A 21,017-nucleotide genomic window follows, 5' to 3' on the forward strand; every position below is an offset into this window, starting at 1 on the left:
CACGCTTCTGACTGTACCCAGTGCTTGTATAAATAAATAAAAATAAATCTTTAAAAATAAAATAAAATGGACTCAGAATCTTAAAAAAAAAAAAACACATATACAAAGACACACATCTCTACATATGCAGTGAATAGTAAGTGCTTTAAAGGAAAATAAAGCAAGATAGAGAAATAGAAAGTTATAGGAGTAAGAGGCTGCTATTCTTTAAAATTCATTTATGCATAGAAGAACTGGGATATAAACCAGAGGTACGGGAGTGAGCGGATTTACCAGAGACAAGAGTGGGGTGCAGAACAAGCAGATCTACTAAAATACACTGCTGAGGGGAGAGTGGGCAAAACAGGAGGAGTCTGCTGTGTCATATGGTTTAGCTCCCTGGCCAGGCATTGAACTCATACTACAGTGGCTGGAAGTAGTTTGATAGCACTGAGACTTTAACCCCTGCGCCATCAGGGAGGCCCTAAAGGGACCCTATTTTTAAATAGAGTAGTCAGGGAATGCCCGTGCCTGTCTGAGGTAGCTTTTGAGGAGAGACCTGAAAAAAGTGAGGAAGCAGATAAGGGATATTTGGGGGAAGAGTGCTGTAGGCAGAAGGCAAAATAACTATAAAAGTCTGAGACAGGAGCATGCTTGGCTTAATTAAGGAATAGATGACTAGTGTGGCTAGATTAGAGCAAATTGTTCTGTTTTAAAAGGTTTGCTCTGGTTGCTGTGTAGATGATTGAGTTAGTGAATAAATAACTAAGTATGGGTCTGAGGAATGAGTTTTTGCTGAGTAGAGCTTAGTAGCCCTGGAGGGTGTGGACTTGGCGGCCTTGACCCCTAGTGGGTCTCCTGACCTGCAATTTGACTATAAGGTGGTTTCCTCTCTTCCAGGGTTGGCAGTCTGGGTGTCATGGACTACTACCTGATGGATGCTGCTTCCTTATTACCTGTCTTGGCCCTTGGCCTGCAGCCTGGTGACACTGTGCTTGACCTCTGTGCAGCCCCTGGAGGAAAGACACTAGCTCTGCTGCAGACTGGCTGTTGCCGTAAGTCATGGGGCTGGTCTCTTGGGTAAGGTTGGCTTTCTACTTGACCCAGTCAGGATCAGTCACTGAATATGAAAGGTTCTCTGCTCCGTAGGTCATAGGGGGCGATAATGTTTGCTTGCTAATCTGGTATTTTTTTTCTGCTTGTGATTATTTCCTCCCTTTCTCTGTCAGTTCACCAAGGAAGACTGCTAAGTAGATCAAGATTTCTGAAGGCAGTTTAAAGTAAGACCTTGATCAATCTACCATATGACACTTTTACACCCCTGCATCTGCTTATTTTTTCTCTAAGGTTATTAAGTTCCATTTCCTTAGGCTGCCAGCTAAAATCTGGTTGCAGCCACCTTCAATAGCTTTATATGTCTTTCTTCTCTAGGTTTTATGTGATTCAGTCACATCTTGTTACTCTCTGTTGCCCCAATAAACCACCAACCTTTGCTCATGTTTTTTCTCTAGAATACTCCTATCCCATCCAGTTGGCCTCTACCTCTTTTAGCTTTCAGGTCTCAGCTCAAGTGTGCCACCTCCTGGAAGTTTTCCCTTATGACCGCTGCTGACCAGTTGAGCAGTGATGCTTCTGTTTTCTGTGCTTCCACACCTCTGGCATTACCCATTGTAACTATCAATACATTAGCCTTGCATCAGAGCTTTACTGGGTATGCATCTTCAAGATTGTGAATTCTGTGAGGTGGAAAAATTGGGTAAAAGGGGCCAAATATATGATGATGGATGGAAACTTGACTTTTGGTGACAGGCATGATATGGTATACACACACACACACACTTCTATATCTATATCTATATCTAGTCTGTCCGGAAACCTATATAATGTTATAAACCTGTGTTACTTCAGTTTAAAAAACAAAATATGAATTCCCTGGGAACAGACCCAGTTCTCACTCATTTAAGTAGTGTAACCCACCCCTAGGCCTTGTGCACTGAAGTATTCACTTCAGCTATCTACTGACCAACAGCTTGCATTAAAAATAAGCAGTAGTTTTTTTAAAAATTAATTAATTAATTAATTAAGTTTTTAAAAATGATTTATTTATTTAGGGCCTCCTCCGTGGCACAGCGGTTGAACGCTGGGTTGCGAAGCTGCCCCGCAGCCTCTGCAGCACTGGTTCGATCCCCAGCCACTGGCGCGAGGGTCCTACATGGCGTGCAGACCTCTCCTGCTACCCACTGCTCCCCTCAGCAATGTATTTTGTCAGTCTGCCTGTTCTGTTCCCCGCTCTGGCTCTGGTGAATTCTCTCACCCTCCCACGCTTCTGACTACACCCAGTGCTGGTATAAATAAATAAATAAAAGGCTCTGGTGAATACTCTCACCCTCCCACGCTTCTGACTGTACCCAGTGCTGGTAACTTTATTTATTTATACCAGCACTGGGTACAGTCAGAAGCGTGGGAGGGTGATAGAATTCACCAGAGCCAGAGCGGGGACTTTTATTTATTTATACCAGCACTGGGTACAGTCAGAAGCGTGGGAGGGTGAGAATTCACCAGAGCCAGAGCGGGGAACAGAACAGGCAGACTGACGAAATACACCGCTGAGGTGTGGGGGTGAGCAGGTCTGTTGCTTCGCAGACCAGCACTCAACTGCTGCACCACCAAGGGGGGCCCTAAGCAGTAGTTTTTTAGTGGGGACCTAAGAAATATCCACTAGGGGGCTATGATTTCTACATTCATCATGGAGCTCTGCCAGGCTTCTCTTGCCTTAGTGTTTTTCTTGGGCCTGGACTCTCTTTTCCAGTTCTTCTCAGCCAGCTTGCACAGTTTGAGTTGGTTTCCAGTAGCATGGTAGATCTGTATACAGATAATTTTTGGACCCATTTTAATCACAAAAAGGAAAATGGAAGATTAAATGACGAATTGGCTAGGACTAGGTTTGATTGTATACAGATTCAGAGAGGTACTGCGTTTGGTCTCAGTCTTCTGGAAATTCAGAGTGATAGGATAAAGATGTTGATCAGGCTTAATGAGTTCAATGCAAGAGAGCCCAGTCTATGTGTTAGGCTTTGCTGATCTGCCTGAGTTCTGTGGGACTCTATTAGCAGGGGCAGGAATGAGGTAGGGTTAGTTGAAAAAGGATACTTAACTCAGAGGAGTGTAATGGCGAAGGAGAAGTAATTGAGAGCTGTTTTTCAAAAGTATGCCTCTTAGCAACTCACCCAAATGATTCCTTGACCAGGAGGACAGATCATAGAATTTCAGTCCAAGAAGGGAACTTAGAGTTTACCTAGGCTGATTCTAATATTTTATGGAAGTGGAAATTGAGCTCTGGAGAAATTAAATAGCTTTAATTTTTTTTTTTTTTAATAGGTGCATGTTTTATTTATTTATTTTATTTGTTTTTTTGTTTTGTTTATACATGCACTGGTTACAGTCAGAAGCGCGGGAGGGTGAGAGAATTCACCAGAGCCAGAGTGGGCAGCAGAGCAGGCAGAAGGACTGAAGTACACTGCTGAGGGGAGCAGCGGGCGGCAGGAGAGGTCTGCGCGCCATGTAGGATCCTCCTTCGGTGGCTGGGGAGCAGCCGGGGATTGAACCGGCACTGCAGAGGCCGTGGGCAGCTTCGCAACCCAGCGCTCAATTGCTGCGCCACCGGGGAGGCCCAATAGCTTTAATTTTTAACATTGATTGGGGGTAGAGCAAGAACTGCAACCCAGGTTTTCTATTGATAGTTCATATCCTGTTACAAATTCCTCTTAAACAGAGAACTCAATTTTTATATCTTTCAGTGCTCTCAAAAATTGGGAGCATGGGGCCTCCCTGGTGGCGCAGTGGTTGAGCGCTGGGTTGCGAAGCTGCCCGCAGCCTCTGCGGCGGCGCTGGTTCGATCCCCGGCTGCTCCCCGGCCACTGGAGGAGGGTCCCACATGGCGCGCAGACCTCTCCTGCTGCCCGCTGCTCCCCTCAGCAGTGTACTTTGGCCCTTCTGCCTGCTCTGCTCCCCGCTCTGGCTCTGGTGAATTCGCTCACCCTCCTGTGCTTCTGACTGTACCCAGTGCTTGTATAAATAAATAAATAAATCTTTTTAAAAAAAAAATTGGGAGCATATTTCTTTATAGAAATACAAGCTGATTCATACTAGTAACTACTTCCATTTAATAAAGTCTGCAGTCTTCAGTTTTCTACCACAGTTCTCTCCTTGCCATTTGCTCCTTAACTCTGAGACCAGGTATCAATTATCGATATTTTTTGTTTTCAAGTTTTCAGTAATATTTTTTCTTATAGTAGAGCCAAGAGTAAAGTTCTTTGGACCCATGTCTAATCACAAAAGGGAAAATAGGAGATTAGATTATGAACCAGTTAGGATTAAGTTTGGTTGTATACAGTAGAAAACTTAACTAGCTAGTTTAAAGAAGAAAAGTTTATTTTTCTCTATATAAGATAAGTTGGGATATGGGTAGTTCAGAGCTTGTACAGAGGCTCCACAGTCATCAGGACTCCTTTTTTTTTTTGCAACCTATTTCATTGCTGGCTGCCATCCTCAGGATTGACTTATGGTCCAGGATGGCTGCTAGAACTCTAGTCATCATACTTAAATTCGAGGTAGGAAGGTAAGACCGGGCAAAAGAGGCATATCTCCCATTTGTGTCAGCATCTTCCCAGAAGTTCCCCAAAGTGATTCTACCTACAACTCATTGACCAAAATCTGGTCAGACAGTTTGTACTTAGTTGTGAAAGGAGACTGAGAAATGTGGTCTTTTGGGGCACATTATTCCCTGTTTTCACACACACACACACACACATACAAACACACAAACACACACACACACACACACACACGAGGAGAATAAATTTTGGGTAAATAATATGTAGGGTCTACTAAAGATAAAGAGAGACACATGTTTTGAGAAAAGTAAAGAGCATATTTTTCTAGAGATAGTCTACCTGGTTCATTGATTTATTTATTTAACCTTTTTGGCCTGTGTAAGTGTTTGTCTTTGCAACTACTACTCCAGCATGTCTAGTGCTGTGCCGTACAAATAAGTATTTCTCTTCTGTCTGCCCTTAAGTCTGCAGTGATTGTCTCTGCCTGAAAATTGATCTGACTGCATTAGTCCCATTGCTGGTAGAGTGTTTCATTGGTTACACGGCCTCTGAAGTTTCTTTCTTTCTTTTTTAAGATTTATTTTATTTATGCATGCAAGAACTGGGGTGTAGACCAGAGGTGCAAGGGTGGGGGTGTGTGAGAAGATTCACCAGAGACAGAGTGGGGAGCAGAATAGGCAGATCTACTGAAATACACTGCTGAGGGGAGCAGCGGGTGAGACAGGAGAAGTCTGCTGCACCATGTTGGTTAATTCTTGGCCAGGGATTGAACACAAGCTGCAGTGGCTGCTGGTGGCTTCATAGTACTGAGGCTTAACTCCTTGCACCACCAAGGAGGCCCAGTTTCTTTATTCTTAAGGCATAAAATGTCTATTCTACCCAAAGCCACCAATGGAATCAATGCAATCTCCATTAAGACTCTACTGACATCTTGGGCCTTTTCCGTGGCCTAGGGGTTAAGTTTCAGTATGTCAGGGCCTCCCTGGTGGCGCAGTGGTTGAGCGCTGGGTTGCGAGGCTGCCTGCGGCCTCTGCGGTGCCGGTTCAATTCCTGGCTGCTCCCCGGCCACCAGAGGAGGGTCCCACAAGGTGCGCAGACCTCTCCTGCCGCCCGCTGCTCCCCTCAGCAGTGTACTTTGGTCCTTCTGCCTGCTCTGTTCCCCGCTCTGGCTCTGGTGAATTCTCTCACCCTCCTGCGTTTCTGACTATACCCAGTGCATGTACAAACAAACAAACAAACAAACAAACAAACAAACAAATAAATAAATACATGCCTCTTAAAAAAAAAAAAAAAAGTTTCAGTATGTCACTGCTGCGGCCTAAGTTTGATCCCTGACCAGGGAGCTAACCCACATATGGCGCAGCAGACCTCTCCTGTCTCACCTGCTACTCCCTTTAGCAGTGTATTTCAGTAGATCTGCCTGTTCTGCTCCCCACTCTGTCTCCACTGAATCCTCTTACCCCTTGTACCTCTGGCTTACATCTCAGTTCTTACATAAATAAATTCAGTTCATAAATAAATAAATAAATAAATAAATCTTTTTTTTTTTTTTTTTAATAGAGGCATGTTTTATTTATTTGTTTGTTTGTTTGTTTTTATACAAGCACTGGGTACAGTCAGAAGCATGGGAGGGTGAGAGAATTCACCAGAGCCAGAGCGGGGAGCAGAGCAGGCAGAAGGACTGAAGTACACTGCTGAGGGGAGCAGCGGGCGGCAGGAGAGGTCTGCGCGCCATGTGGGACCCTCCTCCAGTGGCTGGGGAGCAGCCGGGGATCGAACCAGCGCCGCAGAGGCTGCGGGCAGCTTCGCAACCCAACGCTCAACCGCTGCGCCACCGGGGAGGCCCAATAAATAAACCTTTAAAAAGGCTCCCCGGTGGTGCAGCGGGTTGAGTGACGCGCTGTGAAGCTGTCCGCAGCCTCTGCAGCACGGGTTCGATTCCCTGCTGGCCAGGGAGAAACCCACATGGCATGGCAGACCTCTCCTGCCTTGCCCGCTGCTCTCCTCGGCAGTGTCTTCGATCTGTCTGTCTGTTCTGCTCCCTGCTCTGTCTCTGGTGAATTCTCTCACCCTCCTGCGCCTCTGACCTGTACCCCAGTTTTTGGATAAATAAATAAAATCTTAAAAAAAAAAAAAATGAAACACAATTGATTAAAAAAAAAAAAGGCTCTACTGACATCTTTTATAGAAATGGTAAAAAATTTACTAAAATTTACTTTTGCTAAAATTTCCTAAAATTTTCTTTTCTCCAGGCAATCTTGCTGCCAATGATCTCTCCACTTCCCGAACTGGCAGACTACAGAAGATCCTTCACAGCTATGTGCCGCAAGATATTAGAGATGGGAATCGAGTTCGAGTTACCTCATGGGATGGCAGGAAGTGGGGAGAACTGGAGGGGGACACCTATGACCGGGTGAGTGATTCCTGACCTGGGATACCCAGCTAGCCACATCTGGCTTCTTCATCCTGACTCTGGACTCTGAGGGAGTGGAAGTCAGCCCTACATATTTGAGCATAGAAGGTTGTTTCTGGCTAGCTCTCCCTGGGTGGTTTGGAGAAAATAGCCATCTGCAGAATTTTCAACCTAGATGACATACTACTATCTTCATTAGAGATAGTTGGCAAACTAGAGTTTGAACCTGACTGAGTAGGAAAAAAAGTTATTAGGCTTATTCTTTCAGCTCACTTGGTGGCTCATAATTGTCATTAAACAATTCTCCTCTGAATCTTCCCATACTCACTCTTGAGTGTGGACTTTCAAGTACAATAATGCTTCATTTCTAACACCTAAAAAAACCCTCAGTAAGATAATTAATATAGCACCTTGTGGAAATTCAGAAGGTGCCAAAGGGTATACAATGAAAAGTACATTTCCCACTTAGGTGTCTTTTTATTTTTTTTTATTTATTTTTTATTTTATATATTTTTTAAAGATTTATTTATTTATTTATACAAGCACTGGGTAGGTACAGTCAGAAGCGCGGGAGGGTGAGAGAATTCACCAGAGCCAGAGCGTGGAGCAGAGCAGGCAGAAGGACCGAAGTACACTGCTGAGGGGAGCAGCGGGCGGCAGGAGAGGTCTGCGTGCCATGTGGGACCCTCCTCCAGTGGCTGGAGAGCAGCCAGGGATCGAACCAGCGCTGCAGAGGCTGCGGGCAGCTTTGCAACCCAGCGCTCAACCACTGCGCCACTGGGGAGGCCTGGTGTCTTTTTATTTTTTAAGATTTATTTATTCATACGTACAAGAACCAGGATATAGTTCAGATGTGTGGGAGAGTGAGAGGACTCACCAGAGACAGAGCGGGGAACAGAACAAGAAGACTGACTGAAATACACTGCTGAGGGGAGCAGCGGGCAAAACAGGAGAGGTCTACTGCGCCGTGTGGGATTCTTGCCGGCCGGCCGGCCGGGGATCAAACCCACACTGCCGAGGCTGCGGACAGCCCCACAGTGCTGTGCTCAACCGCCTGCGCCACCAGGGGAAGGCCCTCCCACTTATGTGTCTTACAGTAATCTACTACCTCTTCCTACAGATGACCATCATTTGTATTTTTTTCTGTAGTCTTTAAAATATACTCATATATACAAATATATATGTGTATGTATATAAAAAATAGGAATGGGGCCTCACTGGCGGTGCTCGGGTTGAGCACAGCGCTATGAAGCTGTCCTCAGCTTCTGCAGCACCGGTTCAATTCCTGACTGGCAGGGAGATTCCCACATGGCACGGCAGACCTCTCCTGTCTCACCCGCTGCTCCCCTCAGCAGTGTATTTCGGTCCATCTGCCTGTTCTGCTCCCTGCTTTGTCCTTGGTGAATTCTTTCACCCTTCTGCGCCTCTGACCTGTACCCCAGTGCTTATATAAATAAATAAATCTTTAAAAAACAAAAACCAAAAAATAAAAAATAGGAATGATAATATACTAGTTATTTTGAACTTTGTACTTTTTTCATATAATAATGAAGCACAATCATTTTTATTTATTTATTTTTTAAAAGATTTACTTATTCATGCATAGAAGAACTGGGGCACAGGCCAGAAGTGTGGGGGGTGAGAGGATTCACCAGAGACAGAGTGGAGAACAGAACAGCAGAATGACTGAAATACATTGCTGAGGGGAGCAGCGGATGAGACAGGAGAGGTCTGCTGTGCTATGTGGGTAGCTCCTTGGCCAGGGATCGAACTCGTGCTGCAGTGGTGTCAGACAGCTTCATAGTGCTGCATCTAAACTTCTTGTGCCACCAGTGAGTCCTAGTTCAATCATTTTTAGTTTAATTCAAGTTTTGAAGTACACTTGGTGGATAACAGTTTGTGTGCATTTCAAATTTTATTTTATTTATTTATTTTTTTTAATAAATACTTCTTTTTTTTAAAGATTTATTTATTTGTTTATTTATACAAGCACTGGGTACAGTCAGAAGCGCGGGAGGGTGAGAGAATTCACCAGAGCCAGAGCGGGGAGCAGAGCAGGCAGAAGGACCAAGGTACACTGCTGAGGGGAGCAGCGGGCGGCAGGAGAGGTCTGCGCACCATGTGGGACCCTCCTCCGGTGGCCGGGGAGCAGCTGGGGTTTGAACCGGCGCTGCAGAGGCTGCAGTCGGCTTCGAAACCCAGTGCTCAACTGCTGCGCCACCGGGGAGGCCCTCAAATTTTAATAGAGGTTACTGAATTGCTCTTTGTGGAGATTAAATCAGATTCATTTCTACTGATAATGAATAAGAATGCCATTTGCCCATATCCTGCCACCATTGGTATTGTCAGCATTGTTTTTATTTTTCCCAAATTGATACCATCTAATTTACATTCTCTTATTATTAATGATGTTGAAAGTCATATTTTTAAGCTATTTTTATTTTCTTTTACTAGGCATATTCTAAAAGAGTCATTTAAAACATAAACTTCTGGGCCTCCCCGGTGGCGCAGTGGTTGAGCGTTGGGTTGTGAAGCTGCCCGCAGCCTCTGCAGTGCCGGTTCGATCCCCGGCTGCTCCCCGGCCACCGGAGGAGGGTCCCACATGGCGCCCGCTGCTCCCCTCAGCAGTGTACTTCGGTCCTTCTGCCTGCTCTGCTCCCCGCTCTGGCTCTGGTGAATTCTCTCACCCTCCCTCGCTTCTGACTGTACCCAGTGCTTGTATAAATAAATAAATAAATAAATAAATAAATAAATAAATAAATAAATAAATAAATCTTTAAAAAAAAAACCAAAAAAACAAACTTCTAAAAATATAAACTATATATAGCTATTGTCTTTGTGCTGTTTTGACTCATTTATCTAATCTGATTGTCACCATTCTGCTTCAACTGTCTAAGAAATGAAAAGAAAAACCAGTGTGTATATAGAATCTTAGATAAGCTTGAAAGACCTGCTTCCTGCCTGTGTAGGAATCCTCTTCTGAGCTTTTTTGGCACAGAGGCAGCAGAACAGAGTGGAACATGCTTGACCTCTGCTGTCAAGCCTAAACTGTTTCTGAAACACAGGGCTGCCACTTACTTATTGATGAAAAGCTGCTTGATCTTGTTGAACTCCAACCTCTTCATTTGTAAAATAGGGAATACTACTATATAGGATTATTATGAGGATTCAACAATAATATCCAGGGAAAATACTTAGCATAGTACCTAGCCATGAAGATTAGATAGGTAGTGGCCATTATCAATATTCAGCCTGTGCTTGCACACTTCCATGGATGGGGCTCACAGAGATTCTGTGGTTAAATACCTTTAATGTTAGAAAGTTCTTCCTCTCAGTAAATTAAAATTTGTAGTTTATATAATATATGGTTAAGTACCAGGATTCTGGAGTTAGAATGCTTGGAGTCCTGGCTCTATCACTTGCCAGCTAGAGAAATTTGGGCAAGTTAACCTTTCAGTTAAGCTTTAGCTTCCTCATCTGTAAAATGAAGATAATAGTAGTGCCTAGCTCATAGGTAAAGATTAAATAGAATGCATTTGGCACAGTGCCTTACATATAGAAAGCATTTAATATTATTGGCATCATCACAGTTACCATTATTTTTATTATTTCTATTCATTAATCTAGCATTGCCTTCTGGAACAGTATAGAAAGTCCTTGAAAGTCCTTCAGATATTTTATTTATTTATTTTTTTAAGATTTATTTATTTATTTATACAAGCACTGGGTACAGTCAGAAGCGCGGGAGGGTGAGAGAATTCACCAGAGCCAGAGCGGAGAGCAGAGCAGGCAGAAGGACCGAAGTACACTGCTGAGGGGAGCAGCGGGTGGCAGGAGAGGTCTGCGCGCCATGTGGGACCCTCCTCCAGTGGCCGGGGGGCAACCAGGAATCGAACCAGCGCTGCAGAGGCTGCGGGCAGCTTCGCAACCCAGCGCTCAACCGCTGCGCCACCGGGGAGGCCCCCTTCAGATATTTAAAACAACATTCAGGTCCTAATAAAGTCTTCATTAATTTATCTGTTGAGCAGAGCTGTGTACAACATACTGTGTGTTAAATAAGCACTGAGCATGTTAGTTACAAAGAATACTATGTCACAGTTCCATACACTCTGGGTAACTCCATCTCTCCCCAACTTATGCGCAAAGTTAAAAACAGACAAGTTCTCTTGTCTTTCATTGTGGGCTGTGTTTATTTTCTCCCTAGTTCTCCCTGGTTGAGCTTGTAATCCTTTGAGGATTTTGACATTGTTATGGATTTCCATTTCAGTTCCCTATCTCAAGTAGCCTAATGCCCCCCTTTTTTTTTTCTATGTTCAAAGGCTTCAGGTTACCAGGGATTGGTAAAAGATAGAAGCCATTGGCTTCAGTGCTGGATGCCTCTCTAGATTGTGCTCCTGCTTTTTCTTTAACTTCTGAGGATTTCCCTAATTTCCTATGAGCTATGCATTTAAAAGTACTTCTAAAAGTATTTTTAAAAATATTTTATCCAGTGTTTTTAGGTGTATTTTTTTATCACAGGTTTTTAGGATATTGAGTTAACTACATTGTTAGGAATAGGTATTAATTTCTTTTATGATATGGTTCCTTTTTTCTTGACAGAGGTGAAATGTGTGTTTATTTTGATATTTCTCATCAGTTGCAAAACTAATGTAGGACAAATTACCAAATAAATTTTACATCATTTCTTCAGGAATGAATTTTTTTCGATGACTTCAATCCTGGGCTCTTCAAATGTAAGGTTAGGGCACAGTCTTATCTGTTCTTCCATACATTTGCTTAAACTTAAAAAACTCCCTATCCAACTCTTGCTGATACTCTGGGCTAGTATAAACAGGTCCTCCAGATGCCTGTTGCTTAGTTTTTTTGGTTTTTTTTTGTTTGTTTGTTTCTATTATTTTACTTTATTTTTTAGAGGCATCTTTATTTATTTATTTATTTGTTTGTTTGTTTTTTATTTATACATGCACTGGGTACAGTCAGAAGCGCGGGAGGGTGAGAGAATTCACCAGAGCCAGAGTGGGCAGCAGAGCAGGCAGAAGGACCGAAGTACACTGCTGAGAGGAGCAGTGGGCGGCAGGAGAGGTCTGCGCGCCATTCGGGACCCTCCTCCTGTGGCCAGGGAGCAGCCGGGGATCGAACCGGCGCCGCAGAGGCCACGGGCAGCCTCGCAACCCAGCGCTCAACCACTGCGCCACTGGGGAGGCCCCTGTTGCTTACTTTTGTATTGTCTAATGTTATCCACAAAGCTTTTCTGTACAGGATCAAGTTCCTTATCAAATGCCATGGCTGTAGCACCAGTGTTCCTCTTGAAATAGAGTGAGATTGCAGTGAGTGAGAGAGGAGAACCTGAAGAGCCTCTGAAGAATCCTGGTGATTGCATTATTTGCACTTAAGTAGAAACCTTGGCCAAGAGGCCAAGCTGGTCCAGCTCTCCTCCCAGACACTTTGCACTGATTCCTCCATATTATGGTTTTTAAACATCCTAGAACCTCTTCTCTGGGCATCCCTTTTTGGTTAGTCTCTTTTTCCTATAATTGCTGTCCTATAATGGCCATTACAGTTCTTGAGGTATAACTGACCAGCATATAAGTTAATCATGTCTCTTACTCTGTAGGCACAGTATCAACTCATGGAGCCTAGGAATACATCAGACTATTGAACACTGGATTGTTATTCGCTTAGAGTTTCTGCTTAACTAAAAATTCACAGACTTTTCTCAATTTTTGTTTTTGTCTCTAGTGACTAGTGTAGAGTAGGCTCTTAGTAAATGAATGATTGATTTTACATTTCTCATTTTAAAACTCGTCCATGTTGCATATGATGTTGTCATATAATTTTGAATCCTGGTCCTGTTATTTAGTGTATAAGTTACCCTCTGGGCATTATTATATCTAAATTGGATGTTTTCATTCCAGTACCAATGGGTGGACCCAAGGACAGAGCTGTGAAACACTAAAGTCTTATTTCTAGGTTGATTAATTATTACTATTTGTGTGTTGGGCTTGGTATTTTGGCTGGCTATGAGTATGCCTAAATATACTATTTTCCTATTTATTATTTCACAGTTGTCTACCAGGTTAAAATCAGGAATTCTGTGGAAGAATGGGCATAGAGAGCACTCTGCAAAAACACCAGACCAGGGACCTAAACCAGCCCTGACCTGAGGAAGAGGAGTCTGTAAGGAGTTCTAATACTTTACCCTTAACGCTTTTGGTCAGGTGCTGGTGGATGTGCCCTGTACTACAGACCGCCACTCCCTTCATGAAGAGGAGAACAACATCTTTCAGAGGTCCAGGAAGAAGGAGCGTCAGATGTTGCCTATGCTGCAGGTGCAGCTTCTTGCGTGAGTGATAGATTTACAAAAACTTGAGACTTTGTGTCAGAATGTGCTGGGGGTCTGGTCATCTAGGGGGCCTGGGGAACTAGGGAACTGGAAGCTCTTGCTTTTCATAAAAGGGTCTTCTGTCTGGGGAGCTGCCTGGAGGAATGGAATGGACATCGTGGAATAGTTATACTTTGGAACATAAAAACTCTTTATGGCAGGACATACATAGCAGGGTGGACTGCCAGACTCATTTAGGCTGTCTTACCCCTCATGACAGTCCCCGTACTAGTGATTAGCACAAGTTCGAAAAATAGTTACTGAGGTCAAGGTATAAGATTGGGATAAGGGCTCAAACCATAGCATCAGGGTCTAATCCATAACCGGAGTCAGAGCTCAGTAGATTGTTTTAAGAAGGTCCATGGACTAAGGTTGGATTGCTCTCTGCCTTAAAAATGACTTTTCAGGCCTTGTCGTGAAAGGGACTACAGAGCCTGTCTAATGCCGCTTCCCATCTCATAATAGACTCCCCCATCAATGCTACCAGTTTCTTCTGTTGCCTTTCTGCTCCTGGGAACATCACCAATTACTGCTTCTCTCTTTCTGGTTTCAGGGCTGGACTTCTTGCCACCAAGCCAGGAGGCCACGTTGTCTATTCTACCTGTTCACTCTCACACTTACAGAACGAGTATGTGGTGCAAGGTGCCATCGAGCTCCTGGCCAATCAATACAGCATCAAGGTTCAGGTTGAAGACCTGACTCACTTCCGAAAGCATTTTATGGATACATTCTCTTTCTTCCCATCCTGCCAAGTTGGGGAGATGGTAATCCCAAATCTCATGGCCAATTTTGGGCCTATGTACTTTTGCAAAATGTGTAGACTGACATAGCATCACCCTGTCCTTGGAGCCCTGATGTAGGGGAGACACAGGGCGTACTCCTGTGGAGGTACCAGAAATTGAAACCAGTGGCAAAGATGCACTCTGGGTTTTATCTTCATCATATGCAAATCATTCTATAGACAGTTTTCAGCCATAGGAAGTAGGTATTTTTTGGTCCTGCTGTCCATTTGTGGAGCAACAGCAGGTTTCTAACTTAGTTTGCTTCCTCCCCCGTCTCCAAGCCTGTGCTTAAGGTTCCTGGGCCATTAGGGGCTTAGGAAGAAGAGCCAGTTAGCTGGCCACAGAGCACACTTTAAGCTGTAAAATTGGGAAGAAGCATTCAGCCAATAAAATTGTTGAAGCTCCATAGAGCTGGGGCTGTAGTTGGGGACCTCATGTCAGTCCAAGTATTATTAGTTTCATTTGTACCAGCTACTGCCACTGAACACTAGCTCCCAGGTGCCCGAAGCTCAGGATAGCCTGGGTGCAAAGCCCCTGTCTTGAGATGAGTTCTGTGTGATCTGTGGGCCCAAACAAGCATACCTACTTTCTCCATATGCCCCATGATCTAATTTAAGGAACAAGTAACTAAAGGTGTCAAGCCAATGCATACTAATCTCCTTAATGTTGAGAAAGCTCTTGAGCTAAATAATTACAGCCATTCCTCCTGCTGTCAACAGCACTGTTGCCATGTGGCTGGGGAAGCTGTTTCGCCATAGGACTGTGTTACTTTTTTATGTTTTTTTCTCATTGTTTATTCTTCTATCAGGTCTCCTCGAGCTCCTGCATGGCAGTTAGCCAGGGAGCTGCTGGAGATGGGGCAGATGGATATAAAAAGGCTTCCTCATCCTTTGGAATGGCAAAGGATTTGCCATTTGCCATTTGCTTTCTGAGCACCTGGGAATCTCCTGTGTCTTGTTTTGTTGTAGTCTGTTTTGTTTTTTTTCCCCCCTTTGTTCCTGTTCTGTGGCTGAGCTCTGGTGCCAGTTCTTTGGCCCACTCCCAAATCCCTCATAGCTCTTCCCTGAAGTCACACAGGGCCTCACCTCACATAATGTGTTTGGGGGCAACATTACATCATTTACCTACTATGTGCTAGTTATGTTGTATTATAACTCTAGCACAAAGAAGGCAATCCTTTAATGGCAAGGATATTAAAAATCTCTCATAGTCACTTGCAGATATTGCTTTATTTCATTAAAAATTTTTTTTTGAAAAATTGGTTCTTGTGCAGAAAAGGGTACATAATTTTAAAATACTTGTGTTCTTTCCTCTTAGCCCCCCTCTTCTTCTGTCACTCCCTTTGTTCTTTATGCCCTTTTTGTTAATCTTTATTTGGGTATTAGAGGTGTCAGCTGAGAAGGATTTTAGATGAGGTTAAGCTTCTCCTTTGTTGGGGTTTGCATTATAACTGAGGGCCCTAGAACACCTTCCAGACTCAAAATTGAGTGAACCTAGGAAGAAAGAGCTCTAGGAAGTGAGATTCTAATTAGTCTCCATGTATAGTATATGGTTCCTGCCTGCTGTTCTGCACTTAGTATTTGCTGAGTCTGGGAGCCCTCAGGTGCCTGGGCTTCTACCCTTGGCCTCCTGGGTATCCAGTCTGGTACTAATTGAATGCTAAACAGTGATAATTTAAGAGGATAGGGTCTCCTGCCTCTGGGGTCCAGTCTAATTGGGGACAGACAGACCCAGGTAAAAAAAGCAAAGAACTACTTCTATAATTAAACATTTACCTATCCTGCAATCCAGTTATTACACTACTAGGAATAAATCCAAGAGAAACTAATACATGTACACCAGTGAGCACCTGCAGTCCTGTTCACAAAAGCAAACCAAAATGCCCATGAGCAAGAGAATGGACAAATAAATTGGAATATTTGCACAATGGAATATTACATAGTTGTCAAACAAATGAACCACAGTGACACATAACAATGTGTATTAATCTTCATGTAAAAAAAAGGAAAAAGTTTAGTTTCAAAGATGAAATGCAGCATGTTCTTTTAAAAAAAACTTCCTTTTGGGTCTCCCTGGTGGCGCAAGGGGTTAAGCACTACACTATGAAGCAATCCGCAGCTCTGCAGCACGAGTTCGATCCCCAGCCGGCCAGGGTGAAACCCACATGGCGCAGCAGACCTTTCCTGACTCGCCCGCTGCTCCCCTCAGCAGTGTACTTTGGTCAATCTGCCTGTTCTGCTCCTCACTCTATCTCTTGTGAATTCTCTCACCCTCCCACATCTCTAGCCAGTACCCCAGCTCTTGTATGCATAAATAAATCTTTTTAAAAAAATAAAAATAAAAAAACTTCCTTTTTATCTAGATACAATATAATTTAAATTTTTAAACATAATGAATTCTGACAATTTGTTTGTGATAGTGTAAACATCATCACTATCAAAATACAGAAAATAATTCCATCTCCTAAAAAATTTCCTTATGTTCTTTTGCTCTAAATCCCCTGCCCCACCTTTGTCCCAGGTAATCATTGATCTGCCTTCTGTCACTATAGTTTTGCCTATTCTAGAATTTTGTGTTGTGGAGAATAGAGTTGCTTTATAGCTGGATTGCAAAACCTCTATCTTTATTGGGATGTCTGGTTTTTTGCCCTTGACAAAGGTAAGAACATTGGGATTTCTAATGTGCCATTTAAAGTCTAAAGCTTCCCAGATGACTCCCGTGGTCATTGTCTTTACTCTGATCGTTTACAACTGCCTAACTGATTACAGTTGTTTGGCTTGATTACATGGCCAGGGTAGCATAAAAACCCTGCTGGGAACTTATAATTTGAGCTCTCCCAAGTAAAGATTCCTCACACAGATCATGGTGATTCTATCCAAAGATAGATGACTGCTCCATATCCTTGTTAGCACTTGGTATTTTAACTTTCAAATTTTATCCTTGTGGGTGTGTCTTGGTGGTTTTCATTGGCGTTTCTTTTTTTTTTTTTTTTAAAGATTTATTTATTTATTTATACAAGCACTGGGTACAGTCAGAATCGCAGGAGGGTGAGAGGATTCACCAGAGCCACAGCAGGGAACAGAACAGGCAGAGTGACGAAGTACACTGCTGAGGGGAGCAGTGGGCATGGCAGGAGAGGTCTGCGCGCCATGTGGGACCCTTGCCCGGCAGCAGGGGATCGAACCGGCGCTGCAGAGGCTGCGGGCAGCTTCGCAGCCCAGCACTCAACCGCTGATGCGCCACCAGGGGAGGCCCCCATTGGTGTTTCTTGATGACTGGTGTTATAAAGGTAAATACAACTAACAAAGACCTTTTTTTTAAAGATTTATTTTATTTATGCATACAAGAGCAGGGGTGTAGGCCAGAGGTGCAGTGGATGAGAGGATTCACCAGAGACAGAGTGGGAAGCGAAACAGGCACACTGAAATACACTGCTAAAGGGAGCAGCAAGCAAGACAGGAGAGGTCTGCTGCACCATTTGGGTTCCTTGGCTGAGGATCGAACTTGTGCTGTCGTGGCTGCTGATAGCTTGATAGTGTTGAGACTTAACCCCTTGCGCCACCAGGGAGGCCCAAGGAGAAAGACATTTTAAAAGAACAAATATGCAGTAAAACCACGTAGAAAGGAAAGAATGAGCTCTCTGTGGGATGCAGGATAGTGATTTCCACATGTGGGGTGATAGAATGGGCTAGAGGGAATATAGTTAGATTAGGTTATTGTCAAGTTTCTAGCTTTCAATGTTTAGTATCCCAGCCTGATGCTCCCCTCCCTGATGCTTCTGTGCCATGACACATGGTGTTTTGTTTTTTTTTTTAAAAGATTTATTTATTTATACAAGAACCAGGGTAAAGGCCAGATGCACGGGAGGGTGAGAGGATTCACCAGAGCTAGAGCAGGGAACAGAACAAGCAGACTGACGAAAAATACACTGCTGAGGGGAGCTGTGGGCGAGATAGGAGAGGTCTGCCACGCCATGTGGGATTCTCGCCAGCCAGCTGGGATTGAACCTGTGCTTCAGAGGCTGCGGACAGATTCACAGGGTGGCGCTCAACCGCCCGCGCCATCAGGGAGGCCCGACACATGGTCTTTTCTATCTGAATGCCCTTTTCTCTCTGTTCTTGATAGCCCAAATTTCTAAGCACTCCGAGAACCTTGTCCTGACCCCTCTACAATGGACTGATTTGTTCTTCTATGCTTCCCCAGCCCTCAGAATACACGGTGAATATAGCACTTACTATTTTTCTCTTTTTTAAAGATCTATTTATTCATGCATACAAGAACCAGGTACAGGCCAGATGTGCGGGAGGGTGAGAGGATTCACCAGAGACAAAGTGGGTAATAGAACAGGCAGACAAACCGAAATACACTGCTGAGGGGAGCAGCGGGCAAGACAGGAGAGGTCTGCGGCACCATGTGGGTATCTCCCCAGCTGGCCGGGATTGAACCAGCACTGCAGAGGGTGCTGACAGCTTCACAGCGCTGCGCTCAAATGCCTGCCCCAACAGGGAGGCCCTATTTTTCTCTTTTCATCCCAAACTGGGTATTATTTGGGACAGGAAGCTAGTATTTATTTATGCATACAAGAACTGGGGTACAGGCCAGAAATGCAGGGGTGAGAGGATTCATCAGAGACAGAGTGGGGAACAGAACAGGCAAATTGAATGAAATACACTGCTGAGGGGAGCAGTGGGTGAGGCAGGAGAGGTCTGCTGCGCCATATGGGTCACCTCCCTGGCATGGGATTGAACTCATCCTTCAATGCCTGCGGATTGCTTCATAGTGCTGACGCTTAACCCCCTGAGTCACCAGGGAGGCCCTAGTATTTATTTTTGCATCCTTGATACTTACTAGGTAGTCGGTACATATTGAGTATCTCTTATGTGCTAGATCAAAACCTAGAGAGAGTGATGAGCAGGATAGAAAAGGTTTTTGTTTTCCTGGGTTGTACAATCTAGTGAGTAATGTAGACATGTAGTAGCAAATGAATTACAATTAAATTTTGAGTGAGCAAAATACTGAGAGAATTATGGAATGCATAAATATGGGGGACCTAAGGTAGCCTGGAGGAAAAGGAAGACTTATAGATCAGTGAAGCAGAAGGTGCTGGTGTTGACATGTGGTGGGGCAGGGGACGGGAGGTGTTCTCACAGAGAAATCACAACTGAAGCTCCTGAGGCAGAAAAGAGTATATTTCAGTATTTCAGTGCCTGAAAGAGGTCTAATATGCTGCAGCACGGAGAAATGGATATGGTTGTGAAATAGGTTAGAGAAGCCAGCTGCACTGGAGTGGGTATTTTATCCTGAGTAATTGGAAACCATTGCAGGAGTTTTAAGCCAGAATATGATCTGATCAGATTTCCAGAAGCCTCCCACTTGGAATCTGATTATCAGTAGTATTTGCTGAATGAGGAAATTAAATAACTGGCTCAACAGAAAATATTTCTGAAGGTCAGTCTTATTCTTCAGCTTACTCAGCCTTTATCTCTGAGTAAACTGGTACAGCTGAACTCCAAGCTACTCAGGCCATGCTTTGAAGAAATGCTAGGAACTCATTTGGAAAATCAGGTGTGGTCTGAGGAGGGTGACCAGAATGAAGAGGGAACTGAGAGTCCTAGTCTAAGAAGAATTGGGAGAATTGAGAATATTTTTTAAAGGTTTATTTATTTATGCATACAAGAACTGGGGTACAGGCCAGAGGTGTGGCAGGTGAGAGGAGTAACCAGAGACAGAGTGGGGAATAAAACAGGAAGATTGACTGAAATACACGGCTGGGGGAAGCAGCAGACGAGTCAGGAGAGGTCTGCTGCGCCATGTGGGTTGCTCCCTGGCGGGGGATCGAACTCGTGCTGCAGTGGATGCGGATAGCTTCATAGGTTGCCTCTTAACCCCTTGCACCACCAGGGAGGCCCAGAATTGAGAATATTAAGCCAGAAAAGTGGAAGATGTGGGCAAGAAAGATGCCATCTCTGAAAATAGGACTCTTCTGAGGCAGAGGAAGCAGATATGTTTTGAGTGTCCCTGGGGACAGGGCCAGGTACGATAGAAGTTATAGTGAGCTAAATTGCAAATCAACATAAGAAAACCTTTAAATTAGTGTTTTCTGAACCATGATTTACAACCATGATTCATTTGGGATCAAGAAATCAATTTTGTGGGCATGGTAAGCATTGGGACTTACCATAGATAACTAGTTACTTTTCCTCCTGGTCACTTAGCAGAATTGCCTTCCCTACTTCCTCTGCCATTGGGCCTGACTGCATGGCTTTTCTATGAAATATTAGTGGAAGTGGTATGTGTCATTTCTGCATGAAAGCTTTGAGAATGAGATTCAGATTTACCATGTCATTCTGGCCGTAGTGAACATGGAAACATTTATTGAGATGGAACCTACTTCAGCCTGAGTGCCCAAGTGATTGTATTTGAGTAGCCCCCTGTGGACATGCAGTAGACATGTGGCAAGAGTGAAAAATAACAGTTGTGTTAGGCCCCTGAGAGTTTGTATTGTTATTGAAGTCTATCTAACTGAGTCTATCTTGTCTGATACAGCAAGAATTGTACAGTTCCTCATTTTTTGTGAAAGAAAATGCCACCCGTAGTAGTGGTAAATATTTTGTGAAACATTTGCTTTAGTGTGTGTGTAGATAGACACATTATTAGGCTTCAATTTAAAATAGGTTTAGAGGCCTCCCTGGTGGCATAGGGGTTAAATCTCAGTGCTATCCCTTATCACCGTTGTGGCCTGAGATTGATCCTGGCCAGGGAGCTAACTCACATGGTGCAGCAGACCTCTCCTGTCTCACCTGCTGCTCCCCTCAACAGTGTATTTCGGTAGATCCACCTGTTCTGCT

General features: G+C 43.9%; 1 protein-coding gene across 7 annotated transcripts in view; it reads left to right on the forward strand.

Moving 5' to 3' along the window:
- NSUN4 (NOP2/Sun RNA methyltransferase 4) overlaps positions 1 to 21,017 on the forward strand; it is a 29,121-nt gene extending 8,104 nt beyond the window's left edge. For all 7 annotated transcript variants that reach the window (XM_037500250.2, XM_054691485.1, XM_054691483.1 and 4 more), the window contains 4 exons: positions 880 to 1,034; positions 6,845 to 7,005; positions 13,224 to 13,348; positions 13,941 to 21,017. In XM_037500250.2, the coding sequence (XP_037356147.1) occupies positions 880 to 1,034; positions 6,845 to 7,005; positions 13,224 to 13,348; positions 13,941 to 14,217 (718 nt within the window). In that variant the 3' untranslated portion in view covers positions 14,218 to 21,017. The remainder of the gene's footprint in view (positions 1 to 879; positions 1,035 to 6,844; positions 7,006 to 13,223; positions 13,349 to 13,940) is intronic.

Source organism: Talpa occidentalis, unplaced genomic scaffold, assembly GCF_014898055.3.
Source record: "Talpa occidentalis isolate TD23 unplaced genomic scaffold, MPIMG_talOcc4v2.1 talOcc4.9, whole genome shotgun sequence".
NCBI classification, from domain to species: domain Eukaryota; kingdom Metazoa; phylum Chordata; class Mammalia; order Eulipotyphla; family Talpidae; genus Talpa; species Talpa occidentalis.